Here is a 21,052-nt window from a genome sequence, read left to right on the forward strand (position 1 = left end):
CAAAAATCCACTGATTCCGAAATGAAACTTCGAGACTTCCTTCTTGCATGAAAGTTGAATTTTTATTTAAATTGCAGCCAATGAATTTTATAGTAATCTCGTTAGTTTAACTTATGCTGTTTGTTTAGCGAAATTCCCGGAAAATCGGCCCGCATACCAAGCAATAATTCTTTTCAAAATGCGCGCCAATTTGTTTGAACTGAGAATAAAAAGTTAAATGGCAACAAATAAACGAAACCGCCTTTGGCAATTTTTAGCTAGAAAACTGTGTGTGTGTCCTTTCGAATTATTGCGAGGTATGGTGCCAGTGGGACTTGGCTTATTTCTATTGGTTTTTTGTTTTTATTAAAGATAGACAGATCTGCAAACACTTAGTCGCTAGGTAATGATGTCGGCTTAAAGTTTTCGTAAAGTTTTGATTTTGGTTTTCGAATAGTTCGCTTGGTAGTTTTGTGAAGGTAAAACATCATGATACCCGCCTAGTCTAAACTAACATATATGTACCATATGTCATTATGCAGTGTATGCTCTAACGTTTTTTTTTGGTTTATTTTAGCTAATTACGTTTTACCCATTTTTCCCGAAAGTAGTTTGCTCATCAAATATTACATGTCATTCGAACTGTTTGCTTATGTGATACGTAATATGCCAGCTTATTCAAAGAAATCCTCGACACATAGTTACCGATCTAACATACATACGTAATAGTACAACAGTTTTAAATGTAATTTACCTAGTTGTGGCATTAACAATACGTTTAAATTAAATTTAAACTGGCTTCCACCGGTTCGATTATTTATAGATCCTATATCAATATTACAGTTTAGTACGATGCTCAACAAATGTACTTAAGTCTACGATGCAATATGCTTATTAAATGTCTCTAGCTGGGCTATACATAATCGAGTGCTCGCTTCAGTTATAACGATTCCAATGCCTTGATTCCCATTTTCCATTTCCTATTTCCCATTTCCCATTTCCCAATTACCGATCTATAGTCCCTTACCTGAAGCAGAGAAGAGAGATAGAGTCTAACGCCTAACATGGTTATGAGTTATACAATTCACGTTAAGTTGGAAAACACATACAAATTGGTAGTAGATTGCTCGTTATGTCAATTATGCGGTAGTGTTTTTGGTGGTGGCTTAGTTCTAGTTATTTTGATTAGATACTTTTGCATTTTGTATTTCCTTGGTGGCATCTCCCCTCACAATGATCAACTTTTTTGTTTGCTTCTAAAAACAGTCTCCACTTGGCTCTATAAATTTAGCTAAATCTAACACAATATATATTAGCATAGGTTAACATTCAATTCAATCTGCTATGTACACACTTAACAACTACTGGTTATGCGACTGCTCCGCGATCCTGCGTCCTCGTCCTTGATTCTCCTTCATCGTCTTTGGTATACAAGATGCGTTAATCCTCGCCTGGTTATAGCCGAAGAGGTTAGATCAACATCCGCTGGTCCGTTTAGCAGAAGCGTCTGCAAGGAGATGGTGCAAGTGCAAGGATTCATTAGTGAAGTGTGAATGGCTGGTGGCTGAATACTGAACTGAACTGAACTGAAAACACCAGCCCCCTTGGTGAAAACTTTCTGCATTCACGGAAAAGCTCATCGGAAATGGCGGGGCGCTCAACTAAGCAGGAAATTCTTCAAATTAATGTTACTTAATTTAACTTTCATGTTGCCTTTGGAAATGAAAACGAATGAATGGCAAAGATTTAACTGCTGCCACATGCAGATGGCTCTTCCTTCAGCAAACGCAAATGGTAACTATTCAAAACTTATGCGCCCACCCCCTCCTCTTTGTAGATAAAAAGCCATTTCCCCGATTTAGATTTCGGTTTTGCTTGGTCCTTAAGCGGGAATGTTTTTAACTGAGCTGTGTGGCATAATTCTATCGCATTGACCAACATGACTGGGTGCGGTTGACAGGTCCGATAAAAGATAAAGGTCTGATAAAACTTTGGCTCTAGGTTCAAAAGTTCTACCCTTCGGTTGATTTTTTTTTTATTTTTTTGAGCTAAACAATGGTTTCAGTTCCTGGCGGGGAAACTCCTTGGAAATTCCTACTGCTGCACTTTCCACTCAACTCGAGCAATATCAATTTCGGGTCTGGCTTGGAGCATTGCAAATTGAAACTTGCCAGCTAGGGACAATAACACAATAACAGCAAAAGAATGCAATTGCGTGTGCGTTGAATCGATTCAAAATGTTTCCAATGGCTGTCGGCTAAATTGTCTAACTCAATAACCATAACTGCGGCACACAAGGACAAGGTACACGGCAAACAATATTCATATATCTCATGCATTTACATTACGTACATAATCATTATAATAAAAAAACTTTGCGACCTTAAGGTTAATGAATGGAAAACTCTTATTTGGCTGCCTAAAAGTATGCAACAATTCACTGCACTCTGTTAAACCGCCTAAAAGTATGCAAAAATTCGCTGCATACTGTTAAACTGCCTAAAAGTATGCAACATTTTTCTGCATGCTTTTAAACCGTTTCAGGATAATTGCTACTCTAGATATTTGCCACTTAAACAACAGAATTCCTGTTAGTATCTTTCTATTATGAGACGTGTGTTGCATATATTTTTCTTGCAGTGCACCCCCATCGCTGTACATTGGCTTCCCCAAGGAGCCCTCACCTTCGCCTCTTCGCATGCACTATCTAGAGCTTCCCGCTGCGGTAGTGGACTGGTCGGTGGCCGCCGAAGAGGATGCGCTTGAAGGCCTGTCGGAACTCCGGACTGAAGATGGTGTAGATAACCTGCAAGAGGGAGTTATTTAATCAACAGTGAATTCCTTTAACAACAGTTTAAATTACTAATAAGCAAGCGAAACCCTTTAGTTTTACTTTTCTTTCAGAAAATTTTTAGATATTAAAAATAGTTGAAGATTGATTTCTTGTATAAGCAAAGTGCTGAAGATTGATTTCTTATATATGCATAGTGCTAAAGATTATTTATGAACAACTCTCGAAAAAGTTCGTTAAAAGTTCATTATTAAAATTGAAAGTTCTTGTCTATTGGTGAAGCGGCTAACTAATATGTTACAAACTCTTTGCAAAGAAAACAGACAAGCTGTGAAGCTGCGAACGTCTTAAAATTTCTTTATATATATGCAAAGTTTTGACAAGTTCATGCACTACGCCTGCAGTTACTTAGCCATTTATTTATTATTCCATTTACCGGATTGAGGGTGGAGTTGAAGTAGCCCAGCCAAAGGAAGAGCGAGGCCACCGAATCGCTGATCTGGCAGGCGGCACAGAGGGGCATGGTCAGGGCCATGACGAAGAAGGGCAGCCAGCAGACGACGAAGGCGCCGGTGATGATGGCCAGCGTCTTGGCCGCCTTCCGTTCCCTTTTGGCCTCCAGGGTCTCCTTCCGCTTGTTCACCTTCTGCATCGGATTGGCGATGCTGGAGAGTTGCTGCTGCTGCTGCTGCTGATGCGCCTGCTGATGTGGCTGCTGCAGCGGTGTCGCCGGTGGGCGGCTACGTGGCTCTGGGGTCGATGGGGATTCGTTGGCGGTGCCGCATAGCGGATGCGACTGGTTGCAGCTCGTCAGCGTGCTGGTTTTGGCCGTCATCGGTCCAGCGGCAGCGCCGGCGATTCCAATTCCCTGCGATGTTGGCGTTTGTGGCGATAGCGCTGATATCGACGTAATTGTGGTGGCATTTGACGTACTGGCACCACCTCCACCTCCACCGCCCGATTTGGCCGACTTCTGCAGCTGCTGCACTTGTTCCAGCTGCTGTTGCAACTGCGGATCCTCCAGCACCTCCACCCCGTTGGCCTTGCACTGCTCCTCCACCTCGTTGGAGTCTGCCGCTGTCGTTGCTGATGTTGCGGTTGTGGCCTGCGGGCCAAGCTGCTCTTCCCGCTCCTCCTGCTCCTCGCGATCCTGCTCCTGCTCCCCGCGTTCTGGTCCCTGGACGCCATCATCCTCATCCCTGCCCGATGGGGCAGCCCCGTTGACGGCGGATGTGGATTTGGCAGTGGACTTGCCCTGCTGCTTGGCCAGCGCAACCAGGTGCGACACGGTGGCTATCTGGCTGCCAGATGTGCTGGGTGCCTGCAATAGAAACGAGATCGTTTAGAATCGTTTAAAACTTCCAAAAAAGATATACAATGTATGTCTAATTACATTTGATATTTTTATTTAATACCCCAATAGTATTTGTAATTCTTTATACCAGAAAGCCAATTACGTCGGATATAAAATATAGTTCACCAACTCCGGAACCGCGGATGGAAATTTTATGCGCCAAATTAGCATTTTAAATCAGTGGCCGCATTGCATTCATAAATATATTTACTGCTCATCAAATTTCATGGCGCTGGGGCCATAAATTTCGGTAAATGAATAAAATCAGAGTGTAAATATTTACTTTCGTTAAGCTCGTTGCCCATTTTGGGCACCATTCCCCCATTTCCCCCCATAATTTTTTTATCGGACCCCGGCCACTCGAAAAAGGGCTGCTAGGCAATTTGCCGGATGTAACGTACATATTTGAGGAGCCGGTCCTGCTAACGGCTTGTCTAGCACTAAAATTCCCATAATCACCTGTAATTTGAGGCAGGCCGTAGGTGTGCGTCGGGCGGAAGTGGCCGCAAGGTGCTAAAATGAACTTTACGTGTGATAAATTGTGTCTACTACGCAGCTGGCACCTTTTGCGGGCGATAGCGGTATCAACTAGCGATGTGAGTGGGCGAGCGATTAACGCGATAGTTTCGATTAAAAATGATTACTTCTTATCGGTTATTAGTATTTACTACACAGCAGTTGCTTTTATAGCATTAAAACGTGTCTATAAATTTATATTTAAGTCAGCTTTTAAGAAATTCTATCATATATTTATTTATACGTTTCACAGAAAAATGTATCATTTTAATTATGATATTCCTATCTATTTGCCATCACCATTGTTCTTGCAACTAAGCCAAGTTTATTAATGGCCTGACCAAATGAATTTTATGACTCTGATGCTGCCATAAATTTTGAAACATATTGTGTTGAGTGTGTAATTTGTGCGACTGGGAAGACATTCAAATTCAGAAAATAAAAACTGATGCTCGGCGAACAATGGAGACATGACATAAATCGCTGGACAGGAGCTTACTATAGTCCATATCAAATTCAATGGCCATTGGCCAATTGTGACTGAACACAAAGCAACCACAGTGAATCCTAGAAACATAACATATGTGGACATTAGGGTGGACCAATTGTGCGCCTCAGAATGAAAATGTGATATTAGAAAATTTGCAAAATTAAATACCTTAGAGCTGCTGCAACTGGAGTTGCTGAAACCTTAGAGCTGGTGAAACTAGCTAAAGTAAAAGACTGAAAAAATATATTTTTTTATGGCTTAGAACTAGATGCTTTTAATTTGGGATTTTGGGTCCACTCTGCTGAGCGGCATTGTCACGGGCATTGTAATTTGGTGCCCCTTTCTGCAGCATTTTTAATATGTTGCAAGGGGGCACAGCCAGGAAAATGAAAGCCCCAGGAAATCAATGAGAAGCCAAAGACAAATCGTGAACAAAGCATCCAATTGCCAAAGCAAAGAGCGAAGTTTAATTTACTGATACCGAAATGTGGGTAACAATGGAAAAGCATCGGGGAAATGGGAAATGAGGGGGGGATTTGAACATTGGAATACAGAGAATTTCGCAATTTTGCAGTTTTACAGCTTTGCACCTGCACCGAAGGACATTCATTTCGCCTTAATTATAGACCAGCTTCAATAAATACAAAACTGTGGCGCAATATACAAATGTTGCCTTTTTCCTATTTTTTGTGCACACTTTTCTGTACACTTTTTGTTTTTCTTTTTTTTTGACATATTTAACCCACACACAACTATATGGTAATAAATTTATATATTTGCTTTGGGCCATGCGTGCAAAAGTGTGTTTGTTTATTTATTTGCCCGTCCACTTATTTGCCGAAGAGGAGACGGCACGCAAGGGAGAGGTGTGTGAAAGCCATTCCCAAGTAAATATTTAATCTCAGGTCCAGAATTGGGTGAGTGGAAGTGGAGCGAAGAGAGCGGGGTGGGGCAATTGGGGCGATTGGGGAGCTGTGTTGGCCAAGCGAATGGAAACGAAAGCTGTTAGCCATAAGCCATCAACATATTTTGCTCAATTACTCAAGCGTATTGAGTGCCTTGTTAGGCGGCCCAGAATCAGAATGCGAATCGCAATCGAAATCCACGGGTCAAGAAGTCAAAGGCCCCAAAGTCAACCCCCATATTTCTCTTTCTTCAACTGTCTTTTGGCTCCTGTTGCTATTTTGTTTTCATACCCTTTCTTACGCCTTAGCATTTTTGGCTAGAAGTTTGTTGCTTAAACTACATTTTGTTAGTAAGAAAATAATTTGCATATTGCTCAAAGGAATTTTAAAAGAGCTTAAATAAGTTGGCAGCAAATAAAGTGGAAGCTGTTTAAAAGTATGCAGCAATTTATGCCAAGGTATTAAGATGATGTGCTTTGGATGCAGCTCTTTTGGACACTTTGATTTCAGGTTTCTCCTCATATCTTTGGACCCACTTTTCGGTTAGAGTATTCGCAAAATCGATCTTTGCAATTGTTTATTTCATCTGATTTTCATTTGATCCGGCTTTCTCGCTCCTGTTGTCCTGTCTCTCTCTCTCTCTCGCCTTTTGCATGCCGGGGGGTGGAGGCGTATCCTTGTCACAGCTTATATTTGACTTTGCTATTACTTAACCGGCACGAACCTGGCGATTCCGGCTACGCCCTCTGCCCCCCGCCCTCTGACCTCTGACCCCTGGCCTTTGGCCAAGTCGCCTTGACTTCGCCACCTCGTTTCGACCAGTGCAAAGGTATTGGCCCGGCTTGTAGCAATGCAAACAAAACGTTCAAGCAATTTATTTTGGCTCTGCTCTTTTATGGCTTGCTTTCGCCCCTTCGCTTAAATGCGTGTTATTATTGAATGTGTGTGTGTGTGTGGCGCCCCGCTGGATTATTTTTTAGCCATAAAATCGCTGGCCGAAAATTGAAGTACATAAAATGCGGCTAAATACAAATTTGGGTTTGAGCCATCTACCATCTACCCCCTCGATTTGCTTGGGCTTCGCAAATAAAAGCCTTGCCTGCATTTTATCGCTGACATTTTGTTCGAGTGGCGGATAATTTGCCTGGATTTTTGGGGCTTATTCTTGGGAGACTGCTTCTTATCCTACAACTAATGCATACCGCTTAACTTACAATTATCAAAAAACAAAAATGTCATTATATATCTAATTGAAAGTGACTATAGATAAATCGTATATTTTTTCAACTATTTTAAAGTATAAAATAACTGAGAAGTAACATGTCTATGCCATTCATTCATCAAGGAATTTGTCGGTGGCAGACAAGGAAAAGGTTAATCGCACCATGGCATCCGCTCGGATCATTATCGGGAAATGTTTCCCCAGGAATTCTCAAGTGCATATTGCTGCGACGCCAGCTGGGCTAATGAGACATTAGCCGGGTGAAAAAAAAAGGCTGGGAATGGTGGCCCACTATGGGATGGGCCATCCCACTGAAAAGGTAGCCAGCCAAGAGGAAAAATCATTTCAATCCCCCAAAGGTAAAAGAAAAGCGACAGCAGGCCAAAGGGCACATTCTAGTTGGAGTCGCATAATAAAGCGAGAAATGAGCTGAACTCTGGTGGGTTTATTTTTGGTCAGCCCAGAGTATCTGCCGGAGTATCTGTATCTCAATCTGTATACGTATCTGTGTAGCTGTGTGCCTTTCATTAAAGTGTGCGTGTGCATTTCGGGCACAGGAAGCAAAAACCCAGATCGTTGGGCACATGTCAGGCGTTATGAAATTGGCTTTAAATCCAAAAATGCGCTTTGTTTCTTTGGTGCACTTGGAAAAAATATGGTATGAGAAAAAGATTTTTTAGATTTTTGCCATTAAAGTTTTGACATTGATTTGCTGTGTATTTAACTAACACTATGTAAAGCTTCTGAAATATTTCTTATTAAGGAGATCAAATATGTATACTCACTCCAGTAATAATTATAGCAACAATTTAATTGTATTTTAAGGCAACTTTCCTATATTAGTTTTAAGTGCTTGTATTGCTCACATACCTCGACGCCTGCCCGACTTTTGTTGTCCACATTCGAGCTGCTAAACTCGGTGTCCTCGACGGTGTTGACCGTGTTCGTTGAGTTGCCATCGACCAGGCCCAAAGCCCTGCCCCCGGATGCGGGTCCTGAGACGCCAACGGCACTTCCGGCTTTGGATTTGGCCGTGGAGAATCTGCCGAGGCGTAGACGCAGTCGATTAAGTTTCGTATCTGTTGCCGCACCTCCGTCCGGCTGAAAGAGATAGAGATGGATAGATGGCTGGTGAGAGAGATAGAGAGAGAGAGAGAGGTGGCCAGTAGAGTGCTCTAGTTGCTTTTGCATTGATTTTTTGCCCTTTGACCCCGTGTGTGCATGACTTCAAATTAAATTCATACTTCTCCGCACAGCATTAAAATGAATAACAAAAGAGCGGTAGCAAAATTTACATTTTCGGCTTTTTCTGCCTTACGCTTCAATAAACCGCAATTTGTACGCATATCCAAAAAAGTTTTAGGCCGAACCAAAAGATCCCATCTGATCCGCACTTTTTTTCCACTTTTTTTATATTTTTGTCTTCCTGTTACCATATGCATATGTAAGTGGGTTGCGTCCCGTAAATAAATTGTGTGTATTTGTTACAGTCACCCCAAAACATCTCCCAAATGGCCCACTTCGCCTGACCGCCCGGCATCTCAAAATAAATTTCACGTTTGACTGCACCCAGCGCTTGACCTCTTTGATTTTTTCCCAGCCGCATATCCTTTTTTTATTTTTTGAGATTTGGTAGTGTATTCAGTTCTTAGGTACAATGAACTCCGACTTGTAGTCGATTTTTGTCTGATGAAAATTCAATAAAGTTCTATTTTAAGTTCAATGCTAATTGGGCTGGCTGAACAGTGAAGTGTTTAAGAAGAAATTCTAAAAAAATATTAAACTCTTTAAATAATAAATGATTTTTTGAGATTCATTTACATAATAAAGTATGAAAAATTGGTCATATATTCATTGAACAACTATATCCAAAGACAAAGGATAGGCATCTAATTTAGAAAAATCTGAACAGTTCAGCATTTTCCTTACACAAAGTGTAGCAAAACGTCGGCTTTCTTATTTTCCAAATATATCTCCTTTGTGTGCGTATTTTTCGTCGCCTTCAATCCCACCAAATTAAAGTAATTGAGTAGTCCAACCCTTTTCCATCGGCCTCGTCATCTTTGTCGCCTTAGCCTCCGATTGTTGACCCTTTTGGCAAGTCGATATTGCTTTAAATAAATAAAATTATGCTGATTTTGCCTTCGTGTGCGGGCATTTCAGAGTTTGGGATAAAGGCAATGGGCAATAGGCAAAGGGTTCCGACTCGATGACTCGATGGCGATGCAAAAGTGGTGTGAATATTTGCGCAAATAGTATTAAATGGGTTTACAGCCATGACCCATGTGTGTGACCTTCATTTTGTGGGCCAGAAACTATGGCAGAATTGAGTAGGAAAATCTTAGTCAAGTGCCTTGTGGGTTTGCCAAAGTAGAGGTAAAAGTTCTACGGTCAGATAGCTTATTAAATATTGAAGAGTTTAAGCTTAATTAGGCACGAAACAGAAAGGGGCGGTAAAATGAGATGGCCCAGTGGGAGTTAGCTGTCTGTTCGAAATTAATAAATAACGGGCTTCAGGTTAAAGCTAGTATTAAATTTCAATTGCCGACTGGAGGAAAAATTTCATTGAATTTCCACCTATATAAATTTGAAGTGCAAGAGCAAAGCCATTAATTCTATGGCAAAAAAGAAAACAAGAAAACAAATGCGGAGCAAGACTCCTTTGGGAAAAACTAAAGTATCTACGCACTTGTCTGTTGTCTGTTACTTAAATACCAAAATAGCTAGGAAAACATGGCCAACATAAGCATACAGCACACACACACAAACACACACATGCACGTGATAAGAGCGATAAGAGCTCTCTTTTCAGCAGTTTGGCAATAACGATAAGGATGCGGATACAAAACCTCGGCTCAATGTGAATTTTATGCAGATGTGCTGTCAGCCAACTGTTTTTCTGTGTATTTAAGCGTTTGCATAAACGATACACTCATTCTGTAGTCCTGACTCCTTGGTCCTTAGCCATTTCTGGCACTTTAGCTAATTTATGTAAATTGTTTTCTTATTTAATTGTTTTTCTTGCCGGGACACATGTTCGGCCTGCAAAAGAAATGCCTCCGTACGAGTATGTGCGTGTATTCCATAATGTGTTTCCATGCGATTTATGTTGGTTCTGAGTGTGACAAGAATGCTCTGGTATTAACTACACTGGGCAACAAAATTTATGGCTCCTATGGACCAAGGGTCCTGCTGCGAAGGCATCTAGGCAAAAATTAAAATAAATCCGCAATAAATAACAGCAAAATCAAATGCAAGCTCAGCCTCAACTGACACACAATAGAGACTGCATTTTTTCCTAAAAATAATTAAAATTTTTGTTTACATTTGTCGCTGAATAGAACGATCAAAGCGTTTGAATGGATTGTTGTGTTAGAGTTAAATAATTAATAATTACTTATTATTGCTTTAATTGATTGTTTTAATAGCAGCAGTAATTGCATGTTAAATAATACATTTTAGCTTTATTGAAAAATGTATAACGTGTTATTAAATGTATTGATTGCTTAACAAAAGATTGTCTGTGCTTTAAAAATTAATTCCAACTAGAATTTTTCTGGTAGTCTTGCTGTTCATTTTTGCTGTTGATTTTGCCAAGTATTTTTCTCGTTTGAACGCAGACACAAACACGTCTTTGTGTGTCACAGATGGCGATTTGGCCAAATATGCTTTTCACTCATGCGAGGCCAGGAACTTGACTGTTTTGTCACATGTTTGGCTATGAAAATAGTGTCAATATCTGCAGCAATCAATTCGAGATATTCTTGCAAATGTGATTGTAGTGATGGCATATTGCCCAGTGGGCATTTGGCTCAGTCCGCTTTGCTGGATTATAAATAGCATTTGCTGCTGGCTCGTTTGAACATAATGCCAATAGCTAAATTAAGGATAATACCTGTTTGGCTTAATTGCTGTTTGGCCATCAGTTAATTGCAAAATCAATGTGTAACGTGTGCGCGTGTGTGTGACCGGCATGAAAATTACATTTTAATTAAAAGTACAAACATCGAGTTTGGAGCGAAAAATTAGTTTTGTCCAATGATAGTTACATATGGGAATTCGATTAGGCAGCTTTGCGCCATCGAATTATTTAACAATTTGCCAATAAACATACCGAATGCAAGGGCAATTAGCTTGAAATTTATACAGGCCAAAAACCCTTTTTAGCCACAAAAATGGTGGACAAAATGTAGCGATTTTACGTATACCCTTGTCAATGCGAAGGAAAGCAATTTTCGATTTGAAAGCATTTAGTTATTAAAGAACGGGCAAATAAAACCAATAAACAAGAAGTCGCAGGACTAATGCCCTTTCCTGGTGCCTCCAAACATCCGTGAGTGGCGGGAAATCTTTTCAATTCGATCGCATGGTCAACAGAACGGGTGTAAGGGATATATCAGATGTGTGTGCCGGGTAAATATATTCTAAAATCAACAAGCAGCTCTGTGGGAACCGAACCCGAACCCCCCGACTAGTGAGTGGCACTAAATGGATGTGGATGTGGATGTGGGTGTATGTGTGGTGTGTGTGTGCTGTGGGTGTGCGGGTAAGTGTGTTGACATGTAACTAAAGCACGCATGTGAGGCCAGCTAGATTGGGCCGGACATCATCGGTGGACATGGGAGCAGGCATAGCTGGCATGGCAGGACATCGGGGCAGGACATGGGACAGGACAGGACAGGACATGTGTACGGATGGCAAATAGTGGACAACTTGCCTTGTTTGCGCATTGAATTTGTGATTCCAATGACTTTTCGCTCCAGTCAGTGTGATATGCACACACGTGGCTTCGCACAGGCGCGGTCAAAATAATAGCAAGATACGTAGTATTGCGTGTAATCAAACATTGTTATAAAGGTGTCTGTTCAAAAGCAGCATTCCAATTATTAAGTTAAGTCCTCATTGTTTTAAGTATATGAATGCTTGGTACCATGGACTATGTGCGATACTAGATACTATTTCGGTGACCGCAGCTGTACGTAAAAGCGCATGTGTTTGTAAGTGGTTGCAAACATTTTTACGTCAAATGGTCATTTTCAATTTAGTAAGCACTAAGCTTAAGCTAAGTAGCAGCTTGCCAGCAGGTCAAGATTGAAGAAAAAATAAATAAAATGTCCTGGCGAAAAAGTCAGTTAGAGGGCAACAAAGTGATGACCAAACTCTAGATACACTATCGCGCATTAAAAGTTACGCAAAGTCAAGCGGAAGATTCTTTGCAACGAAAATTAGTTTTTAATTTCGTTGATCAACAACTCGGAACTTGTTAAAAAATTCTTTCTTCTCGGAGCGAAAACAAAATTACAATTTGGCCAGGCCGGACTTGAGCACATCCTGTGCGTATTAGTTTGACCAGCTGCCGCATTAGGGTAGAAAGTTCTGGCCAAAGCACTCACACACACACACACACACTCTGAAACACACACACGCCAGTCTGGACAAGATGCCACTTATCGCTCAACTTTCGGCCAAGAAGGCTTTAATGTCCACGTGGCGTATGCTTAACTTAAGCTCTGCCTGCCCCCGCTTTCTTAGCTTTTCCTCTCCACTGGGCATAGAAAAATCCTTTGCAATGCATATTTTATTCATTCGGGATGATACCGACTAATTACAACCCCCACATCCTTTGGGTTTCGCCGCAGTATGCTATGCATATTTAAATTGAACGGCGTAATTTCATAAGGTCATGCCCCAAGATATGTGCACAGAAATTTCGGAATGCTGCCTGCGGTTTGGCCTTCGACTGAGCCGAGTGGGTTTGGTCGAAATTGTGGCCTAAATGGGCGCGGTTTGCCTCCAATCGAGAGCATAATTGCAATGGCCATGCTGTGGCATTGATGTTATATAGGGTGTCCATTATATAACTCTTCAATGGTTAACTTTGGGTTGAAACTTAAGCTTTAATTTAGGTAAAACAGGATTCGCTACTATTTAGTTTATTATTTAATGTATGTACTTCCCTTTAAAGTTTTAGCTTAACTAAGGATAACCAGTAATCGATTAGGGCAAAGGCGCATTATGTATGCCATTAAGGCCGCTCAATTAACGCAGTCAATCGATGACGCTTATTGCATATGAAGTCTGCACTTTACCTGATTATTATTGACCGCCGCATCGACGGGTCGCGGTCGACGACGATGGATGCGTTTGCGGGCCGTTTGATAGATTTTCCAGTACAACGCCAGGATGACCAGCAGTGGCACGTAAAATGTGCAACAGGTGGCAAATACCTGGAAAAAGGCAACGGCCATGTGATTAAAATAACAGCGTTCGCATGGTCGAGGTCCTTGCTGTGTTGTGCCTACCTGATAGGAAACATCCTGCGAGACCATGCACTTTTGCTGCTCGATGCGCTGCAGATAATCGGGATCCTTCCAGCCGAACTGTGGCGCCAAGGAGACAATCACCGCCGCCGTCCAAACGCAAAAGATCATCATGAAGACGCGATTGCTGGTCCGCGAGTGGATGTAATCTATATTGGTCACCGCCCAGTAACTGCAAAATAGGAAAAAAAAACACATAGATTTAATAAAATGCCAAGAGTACATTACAATATCAAATATAAATCATAAAGTAGCAGGCCATTTTCAATTTATATACAATTGCGGCCACTTTAACATGGTCGCTTAGCTACTCCATTATCCGAGACCGCAGAAATTTAAATAAAATGCTGCATAAATCTAGGCGCTGCCAACACATATACACACACACTCACTAACTCACTCATACACAGGCACATATGGCTAGGCGACAAAGTAAAGAAACGTGTTCGATATTCAGTTTCCGTCTAACAGTTTTCCGCAGCGCTTTGTAACAACCTTTTTTGTTGGTTTTTTCTATTTGCCGACCGGGCCAAAACATGTTTTATGTATGTCTGCGTCAAAGTGTTGGTGTGTGCGTGTGTGTGTGTGTGTGTGTGGGAGGCATTTTTAAAATTTCCATTTTTCGTAGCTTTGGCACAGTGAGGTTAGTCTACTCATTGATGCTGTGAATAAAAAGTTTTTTTTTTAAGCCGAATGGCTGGTAGCATCTTAGGGGACTCACACACTTAATGAGGCCAAAAATTCAGCTCACATTCTCTTATGTTTGGTTTTGCTTTTGGCCCAGTTAGTTCCGACTTCATTGGCTTAAATTGAGTTAGTAATGGCTATTTTCGTTCATGCTTGCTTGCTGGCCCGAAGTGAGGGCATTCCCCATTCGTTCGAATCCACCTACACATGTTTGTCTGTAAGCTATTTTCCCATTTGGTTTTGGCCCGCACAACATTCCTAAACGAGTTTTTAAAACGTTACGTGGTCGGCAACACACTTGAACAAATAGAAAACGCCACCGTAAGTTCCACTATTCTGGTAGCGTTGTGTATAATGCGCCACTGCCACTGCCACTGCCACTGCCACTGCCACTGATGATGCTGCCATTAAAGTGCTAATAGCCGTGGGGAAAGCGTGGATATAATGGTACTTAAACAGGAATCGTTATGGGAACTATCGGTGTTAGTTCCACACACTTTAATTATAATAATATTAACTTTTAAGCTTGTCAATCATTTAAATCCCACAGCCTTTAAGTAAGCTGCGTATCCTTTAAAGTTACTAGTGAAATCCCCTAGAGAGCTGGCATTCCATAAAAAACCGTGTTCCAGACTTTGAGTTCGAGGCTAAAAATATGCTTCATCTCATCTGTGTTGCGGCTTGAAGAAATTAACGCCAGGAAACCGCATATTTCAGAATTTCTCAAATGCTAACAAGTAATGGCTGGAGCTTCCTTCATTTTCAGATACCGCGGCTCGACCGCAGAGCTTTAGACGGCAGCCAAAAACCATCTCAGCATCCTGATGATGCCCCGGCCAACACATGTTTATGTATTAATTAAATGCAATTTGCATAAACAAATATTATATTGCCATGCCGAGATGGCTGAGAAAGTCTCTTTGCTAGTGTGTGTGTGTGTGTTTGTCTGATTCTGTGTGTGTGTGTGTATTCGTGTAAGTGGAAATCAACAGCCAAATGAGTTGACTAAGCACTCGAAATGAGCCATAGATGGGATCTATGTGTATATGTATGTGGCCAGGGTAAACCGATGTGAAGTGCCCTTTTGGCCATAGAGCATAATTTAATTTGTCTACAATTGAGCACTTAAATGACAGCTTTATAAATATTTGTAAATGCCGCTGCGTGAAAGCAATTAAGTGTCACTTAATTGTGGGAATTCTGCAAACTAAATCTCCATTAAAGTGTATTTTTCATTAAGTTTTAATAACATACGATCACCATTTGCACCGCTGACTCCTTCTCGCACATCACGCATACGCCATGTGTGCTGTGCGCAAATAATAAATAATAATGAATGATGATGGCTGCTGTTGGTCGATGACTTATGTCTGCCCTGAATCTGACTGTCTCGTGGCGCTTCCGAATACATATTCCGATATATACGATATATATTCCGGCGTGTCCTCTGGCTAGGACAACTTTGGTGGCCAACAGCCGGTCTACGTCAGTGTGCCCCTCCTAAATTCATTAGCATAATATAATCGACTTCAAGTTGGCAATTTTGATTGACTGCTTAAAATTAATGGAATTTTGCGATTTCGATGTCAGTGCGGCGCGTGAATATATATATGTATTCGGATGTATTTGTATGTATTTGTATGTATTTGTTGCCTCTTTTTTATTTTCCTACAAAAAAAGGAGGCTTTTTGAAAAGATTGTGCTGTGCCGTGCATAGGCAATGAAAAATCTATGCAAATTAATAGCGAAACCTAATAAAGTGTCTGTCATGCTTTCGTAAAAGTATTGCCGTTCCGCAATTTGTGTAACTCATACGAGGAGTGGATAATAATTTGTTATAGAAAGAAATATGCCCGTCGGTTATGTCTGCCGATAAGATTCAATTAAATTGAAGTCAATCAATTTTGGGTGAGTGTATCTGGCGACGTTCGTCACCAAGTTAAGTTGAGTGATGAATTATAACGATTTATTTGTGAGCCAAACAATTTAAATGCGATTTTTCTATTATACCCTGTCTATGCCTAAGTGTGTGTGAATGATTTCTTTTCATTTTTGGGCTAGAGTGTGTGATAAATGTGCGGCACTCGAGTGTAACACTTTTTTAATGCATTTAAAAATTGCGCGCCTAGCACACAAGAAAGTCATTACTCTTGTAGCTGCCTACGGCGAGAAAATTGAAAAGAAAATAATGGTTGGTAGGAGGATGCCTTAAGCTAAGTATGTACGTTTTTTTTTTAATATTTTCCAAATCATTTTGGCTTCATAAACTCAATCATTAATTTTGTTAATATGTTGTGAGCAAATTTAGTTGGTTGGACTTATATTAATAAACCTAAGAAAGCCATAAAGAAATGCTTTAAATTAGGAATATCATCCCATTAAAAATTCACAATGCAGTGAGTGGAAATTTATTTGCACACAGGCCACAAACTCATTAATACAAATCCATTTAGAACAAAAGGCGGAGAATGCGACTGGCTTTATAAGCCGTCCATAATTAATTGAAATTGAAATTTTATATATTGTCAAGTGGTGACAGTCAATATTTATCTTCGCATCGGATCGTTTCATGGCGTTTTTTGCAATTCCCATTTCAATGCATATTTGATGCCTGTCGCCTGCTGTTTACGTTTTATGCTTTATGACTTTATTTTTCCAACACATAGGTAGATGTAAATTTTTTTCCCTTTTCCCCTATATATTGCTTATATCTCCACTCGGCTAATCGATTGCATTACATTCGAAATCAGCTCAGCGTAGAGTATGGAATAAAACAAAAAAAAAGGCAAAACAAAAGCATAAACAAAAAGTGGATTTTATTCACCTGCGGCTGCCCTTTTTTTGTGCTGCGAACAAGAGGAAAATGGGAAAATAGCTGGGTTGATGGGTTCACATGTGCCGGTAATAGTTTTGTTTTGTTCTAAGCCCTGCGGCATCTGTGGCATGATTAAATTTTTGTAAAACTACTTGTTCCCTCTTGCACTTAACAATGGCTGCGGTAAAACAATAGATGGCCATCCCATTTTCACCTCCGAATATTTGTTCTTCACTTGGCAGCTGCATTGCAATTAAAGTCATAAACGCAGTACAGCAAATAACTACTAAACTCTACCTCAAATATTTATTAATCAATTTCTAAAATAAAAAAAATTGGAAAAAAGCTTCATGTATTATGTTAAACAACTAAATTTATTTACTTTTTTGTTTACACATGAAAAAATATGTAATTGATAATTGTTATCACTCGCACTTTGATTAAATATAAAGGAGTGAAAAAAGCCAAGTAAATGTCATTAAATCATGTTTTTTTTTGTTCATTAATAACTTTTTATTCACAAACCAATTTAAATTCAATGAACCGGAAACTGAATGATTTAATGGTAAAATATGTTATTAAATAAAGCTTTAGGAGCTGTTGACTATTTTTACTTGTCACATTTCTGCCACTTATATTCTCCACTCTGTCCTGCTTCTTTGTTTTTTCCATAAGGATTACAGCCACTGGGCCTCGTTTTGATGGAAATTTTTCCCGAGTTCCCCGTTTTCAATGCGTCCGTTGTGCTGACAAGCGGCTGGTCCACAGCGAAATTCAATTTAAAACGTGCTTACGTGGCCAAGTTCCCAGTTCCCAGTTCCAAGTTCCCAAGGAAAATGGCCAGCCGGCTTACCGCATTCCGCTGCTCAAGAGTTCTTTTTTTCGGTCAACAGAGTTTAATATTGCAGGGCAAAAGGGCTTGATGCCGCGCATTCCCCTCTCCGTCCCTCTGAAATTCTTATTGAAATATATAACTTTATACTGTTTTATATCTCTTTTCGTTTCCGGCTTTTCCACGACTCGGTTAATTTCCCCGTTTTGTGCGCATATAGAACAACGGCAAGTTTGGTTTATTCTTTTAATAAACGCAACAGGAATTATCCATAAAACATTGTGCTGGGCCACGCTAAAAGTTTTCTAGTTGCCGCACAGCTGCTGCAGGATGCGTCTTTTCTTGATTACAGGACCCTTTCTTCGACTCCGAGCATGTGTACAATTGTGCGCGAAAATGTGGAACTACAATTGTGCATAATAAATACAACAAAAAAATAATAAACCCTCCCCGAAATCTAATCTATTGTAATATATGTATATACTTAATTGGTGTCTAAAGAATAGATACATATCTTATTAGCTTCAATCATGCTATAAGTTATAAAAACTAAAATCCTTAATTTTTGAGTAAAATTTTTTTTTGAATGTAAGACCTATTTTTCTTCCCTCAGCTGTGCCATCAGCGTGTGTGTGTGTGAGAGTTGCGTGCGTAACCTATGCGTGCCCCAAAGGGAGGCCAGCAATTGTAATTTACGACTGGCACACACACACACACACACGCGCTGACAAAAGGCGATGGGCACACGAGAAACTTATGTAAATTACAAGAAGAAAACAAAGGACAGGCAAAGTCTGCTGGCTGCTCCCCAAATACGAATCCTTGGGCTCCTTGCGCTTGTGGGGTGCATCCAAGTGTGCTGATTACTGTCTGGCTGCCCTGCTGCGCTTCCTGCGAGTCCTTATGCGTGCCTGAATATCCTTGCATTCGGTTCGTTTTTAATTCGGTGTGTACTCCGCTGTGTATGTCTGCTGTGAGTATTTGCATTCGCATTCGCATTGCATTGAGTGCACGCATCCGCCTAAGAGCTCAATATGAAAATACCCGTGGAACCACTGCACCTCCCATTTCAGGAAGGACTTCCTGTTTAAGCCAGCATATTGCAACTGAAATTCATGAAATGGCCCGAGGATCTACAGGTCTGAATAACTTTTAATTACAAAGTTATGATATATAGAGGCATAATTATAAGATGGCTAGCTTAAACTTATATTGCTATTATAAGCATATATATGTACATAAATTAGAAATTATCTACTCAAAGCTAATTCTGGCGGTCAAAAATGCGAAAATATCGATTAAAACGAATTTATATATTTTTCGCTAAGCAAAACCAATTTTCAAGCGCTTTTAGAATGCTCGTGATTATTTTAAATATGTTAGCTTATTCGGCGTGTATTATTCCAGGTCAACAGCTTAGTCGATTAAGTTGAATTAAGGCCATTACAGGTTACAGGTTTTTGCATATTCTAACGATTTGCATAATTTTGCGGGCAATACGGTTGCGGGACTCCGATTCAGGTTGACGACTTCGCGATGCGGACACTTAATTATATTTAATAAGCCTAATTGTCGTTGTTACTCGGACGTTGCCTGAATCCGTCCTGCATAATTGTGCAGTAATTTGCGTGTTGCATGCCGAACGCTGTGGCTGTGACTGTGGCTGCAACAAAGAAGCTATAGCTATGACCTCCGTGGTGAGGAAGAAAATGTAATCCCTAATTAGAAAACGATTTCCCGGGGCTCAATCCGAAGACAAAAGTCTTGACAAAGTGGATTTTCATGTTTCCTTCGGGGATCAGCGGGTGGCATTCGATGCGGAATTTCGTGTTCAAGGGGCAACAATGAATTAACCAGTTGGTTGACTGCCTTGCTGCCTTGCTGGCTTCTTGGCCCGCTCACTTGGCCATTTGCCTTCGAGTTTAGCCACTTTGACTACGGTTCCGGCTTAGTCCTTGTGGTTTCGGTGAAAGTTTTGCCCCACGCAAAAGCTCGAGAAGTTTGGTGGGGCCGAATATCCAAAAAACCAACCATTAATCACATGGCTAGAACGGCAAACTGGGTTAAACTCAAAAATAAATACAAACGCTAAGGCAAACGGTTGCTTATGGCTTAATAAAAACCACAAACTTTTCATTGCAACTAGCAAGAGGTAAAATGAAAAGACTTTCTCTTAGTTTTACTAATGCATTTGCTTTACGGTTGGCCTTTTAATTTATCTGGAAAATTTTAATTTATCTTCGGTCACGCCTTAGAATTTCTTCTATTCCTTCTCATTTTCCTCTTTAATTTTCCGTTTTCCACTTTCCTTTCCTTTATTTGATTTGATTTATTTGAAATTCAATTTACTCTCTGCACTGATTAATCATCCCAGCAGAGCAGCCATTATTTTGATTTATGCGCCGAAACAAACAAAAACGTACAGGCGAAAGAACTTGGCCAAATTGAAATTACGCACTTTTGGGGTTAGCCGCACAGTGACAGTTATAGAATTGTAATTCATCTTGACTGCGGTTGGTCGGACTCTGCTCTCCAATCTCCGCTATGCTACGTATATAGCATGTCCCCTTCCGTTTTTGGTTTCGTGGTTTGCCAGTTTAAATGGAAATATTCATAAAATGTTCTGGAAGCACACAAGCTCTGCGGTCTTGTGCAGTTTGTTCTCTAATTGCTTTGACATTTCATTTGAAAAGTTGTCTCAAACGGATGCAGAATCAATTAAATTGAGGAAATCGTAACTCGGCATTTCGAAGTCAGTTCATTTTCCATATTGACGTTTAATCTGTAAATATCTGAGCAGCCCCAAAAAAGTATGCAATCAATGCGTTTCACTAGCTCAACTTTAGCTATAATTAAGGATTGCTCAAGCGAACACACACACACACACACACACAGGCAGGCACACACTCACATACACACACTAGAATTTATATAAGCTGGCCATTTATGGCCATGAGCTTACTGGGGAAATATTGATTGAGGCATTCTGTGATGTTGCCACTCAAATGCATAAATCATTAGAATTATGTCAAGCCCTTCTAATCGAGATTGAATGAGCCCCTAATTTACACACAGACAGCCTGACGCACACACATGCAGTCACGCACACACAGAAGGCAGCACTTAAAGCCATTTCAGTTT

At 40.5% G+C, this 21,052-nt stretch overlaps 1 protein-coding gene across 1 annotated transcript in view; it reads right to left on the reverse strand.

The window, feature by feature from the left end:
- Positions 1–36: 36 nt before the first annotated feature.
- The window catches only part of LOC6530987 (5-hydroxytryptamine receptor 2A), a 56,417-nt gene continuing 35,401 nt past the window's right edge, over positions 37–21,052 (reverse strand). Inside the window, exons 6-11 of the mRNA XM_015196281.2 lie at positions 13,560–13,749; positions 13,347–13,484; positions 8,128–8,358; positions 3,207–4,091; positions 2,664–2,785; positions 37–1,486 (exon numbers count right to left, since the gene is read on the reverse strand). Coding sequence (XP_015051767.1) covers positions 2,687–2,785; positions 3,207–4,091; positions 8,128–8,358; positions 13,347–13,484; positions 13,560–13,749 — 1,543 coding nt within the window. The 3' untranslated portion in view covers positions 37–1,486; positions 2,664–2,686. The remainder of the gene's footprint in view (positions 1,487–2,663; positions 2,786–3,206; positions 4,092–8,127; positions 8,359–13,346; positions 13,485–13,559; positions 13,750–21,052) is intronic.

Source organism: Drosophila yakuba, chromosome 2R (genome assembly GCF_016746365.2).
Source record: "Drosophila yakuba strain Tai18E2 chromosome 2R, Prin_Dyak_Tai18E2_2.1, whole genome shotgun sequence".
NCBI classification, from domain to species: domain Eukaryota; kingdom Metazoa; phylum Arthropoda; class Insecta; order Diptera; family Drosophilidae; genus Drosophila; species Drosophila yakuba.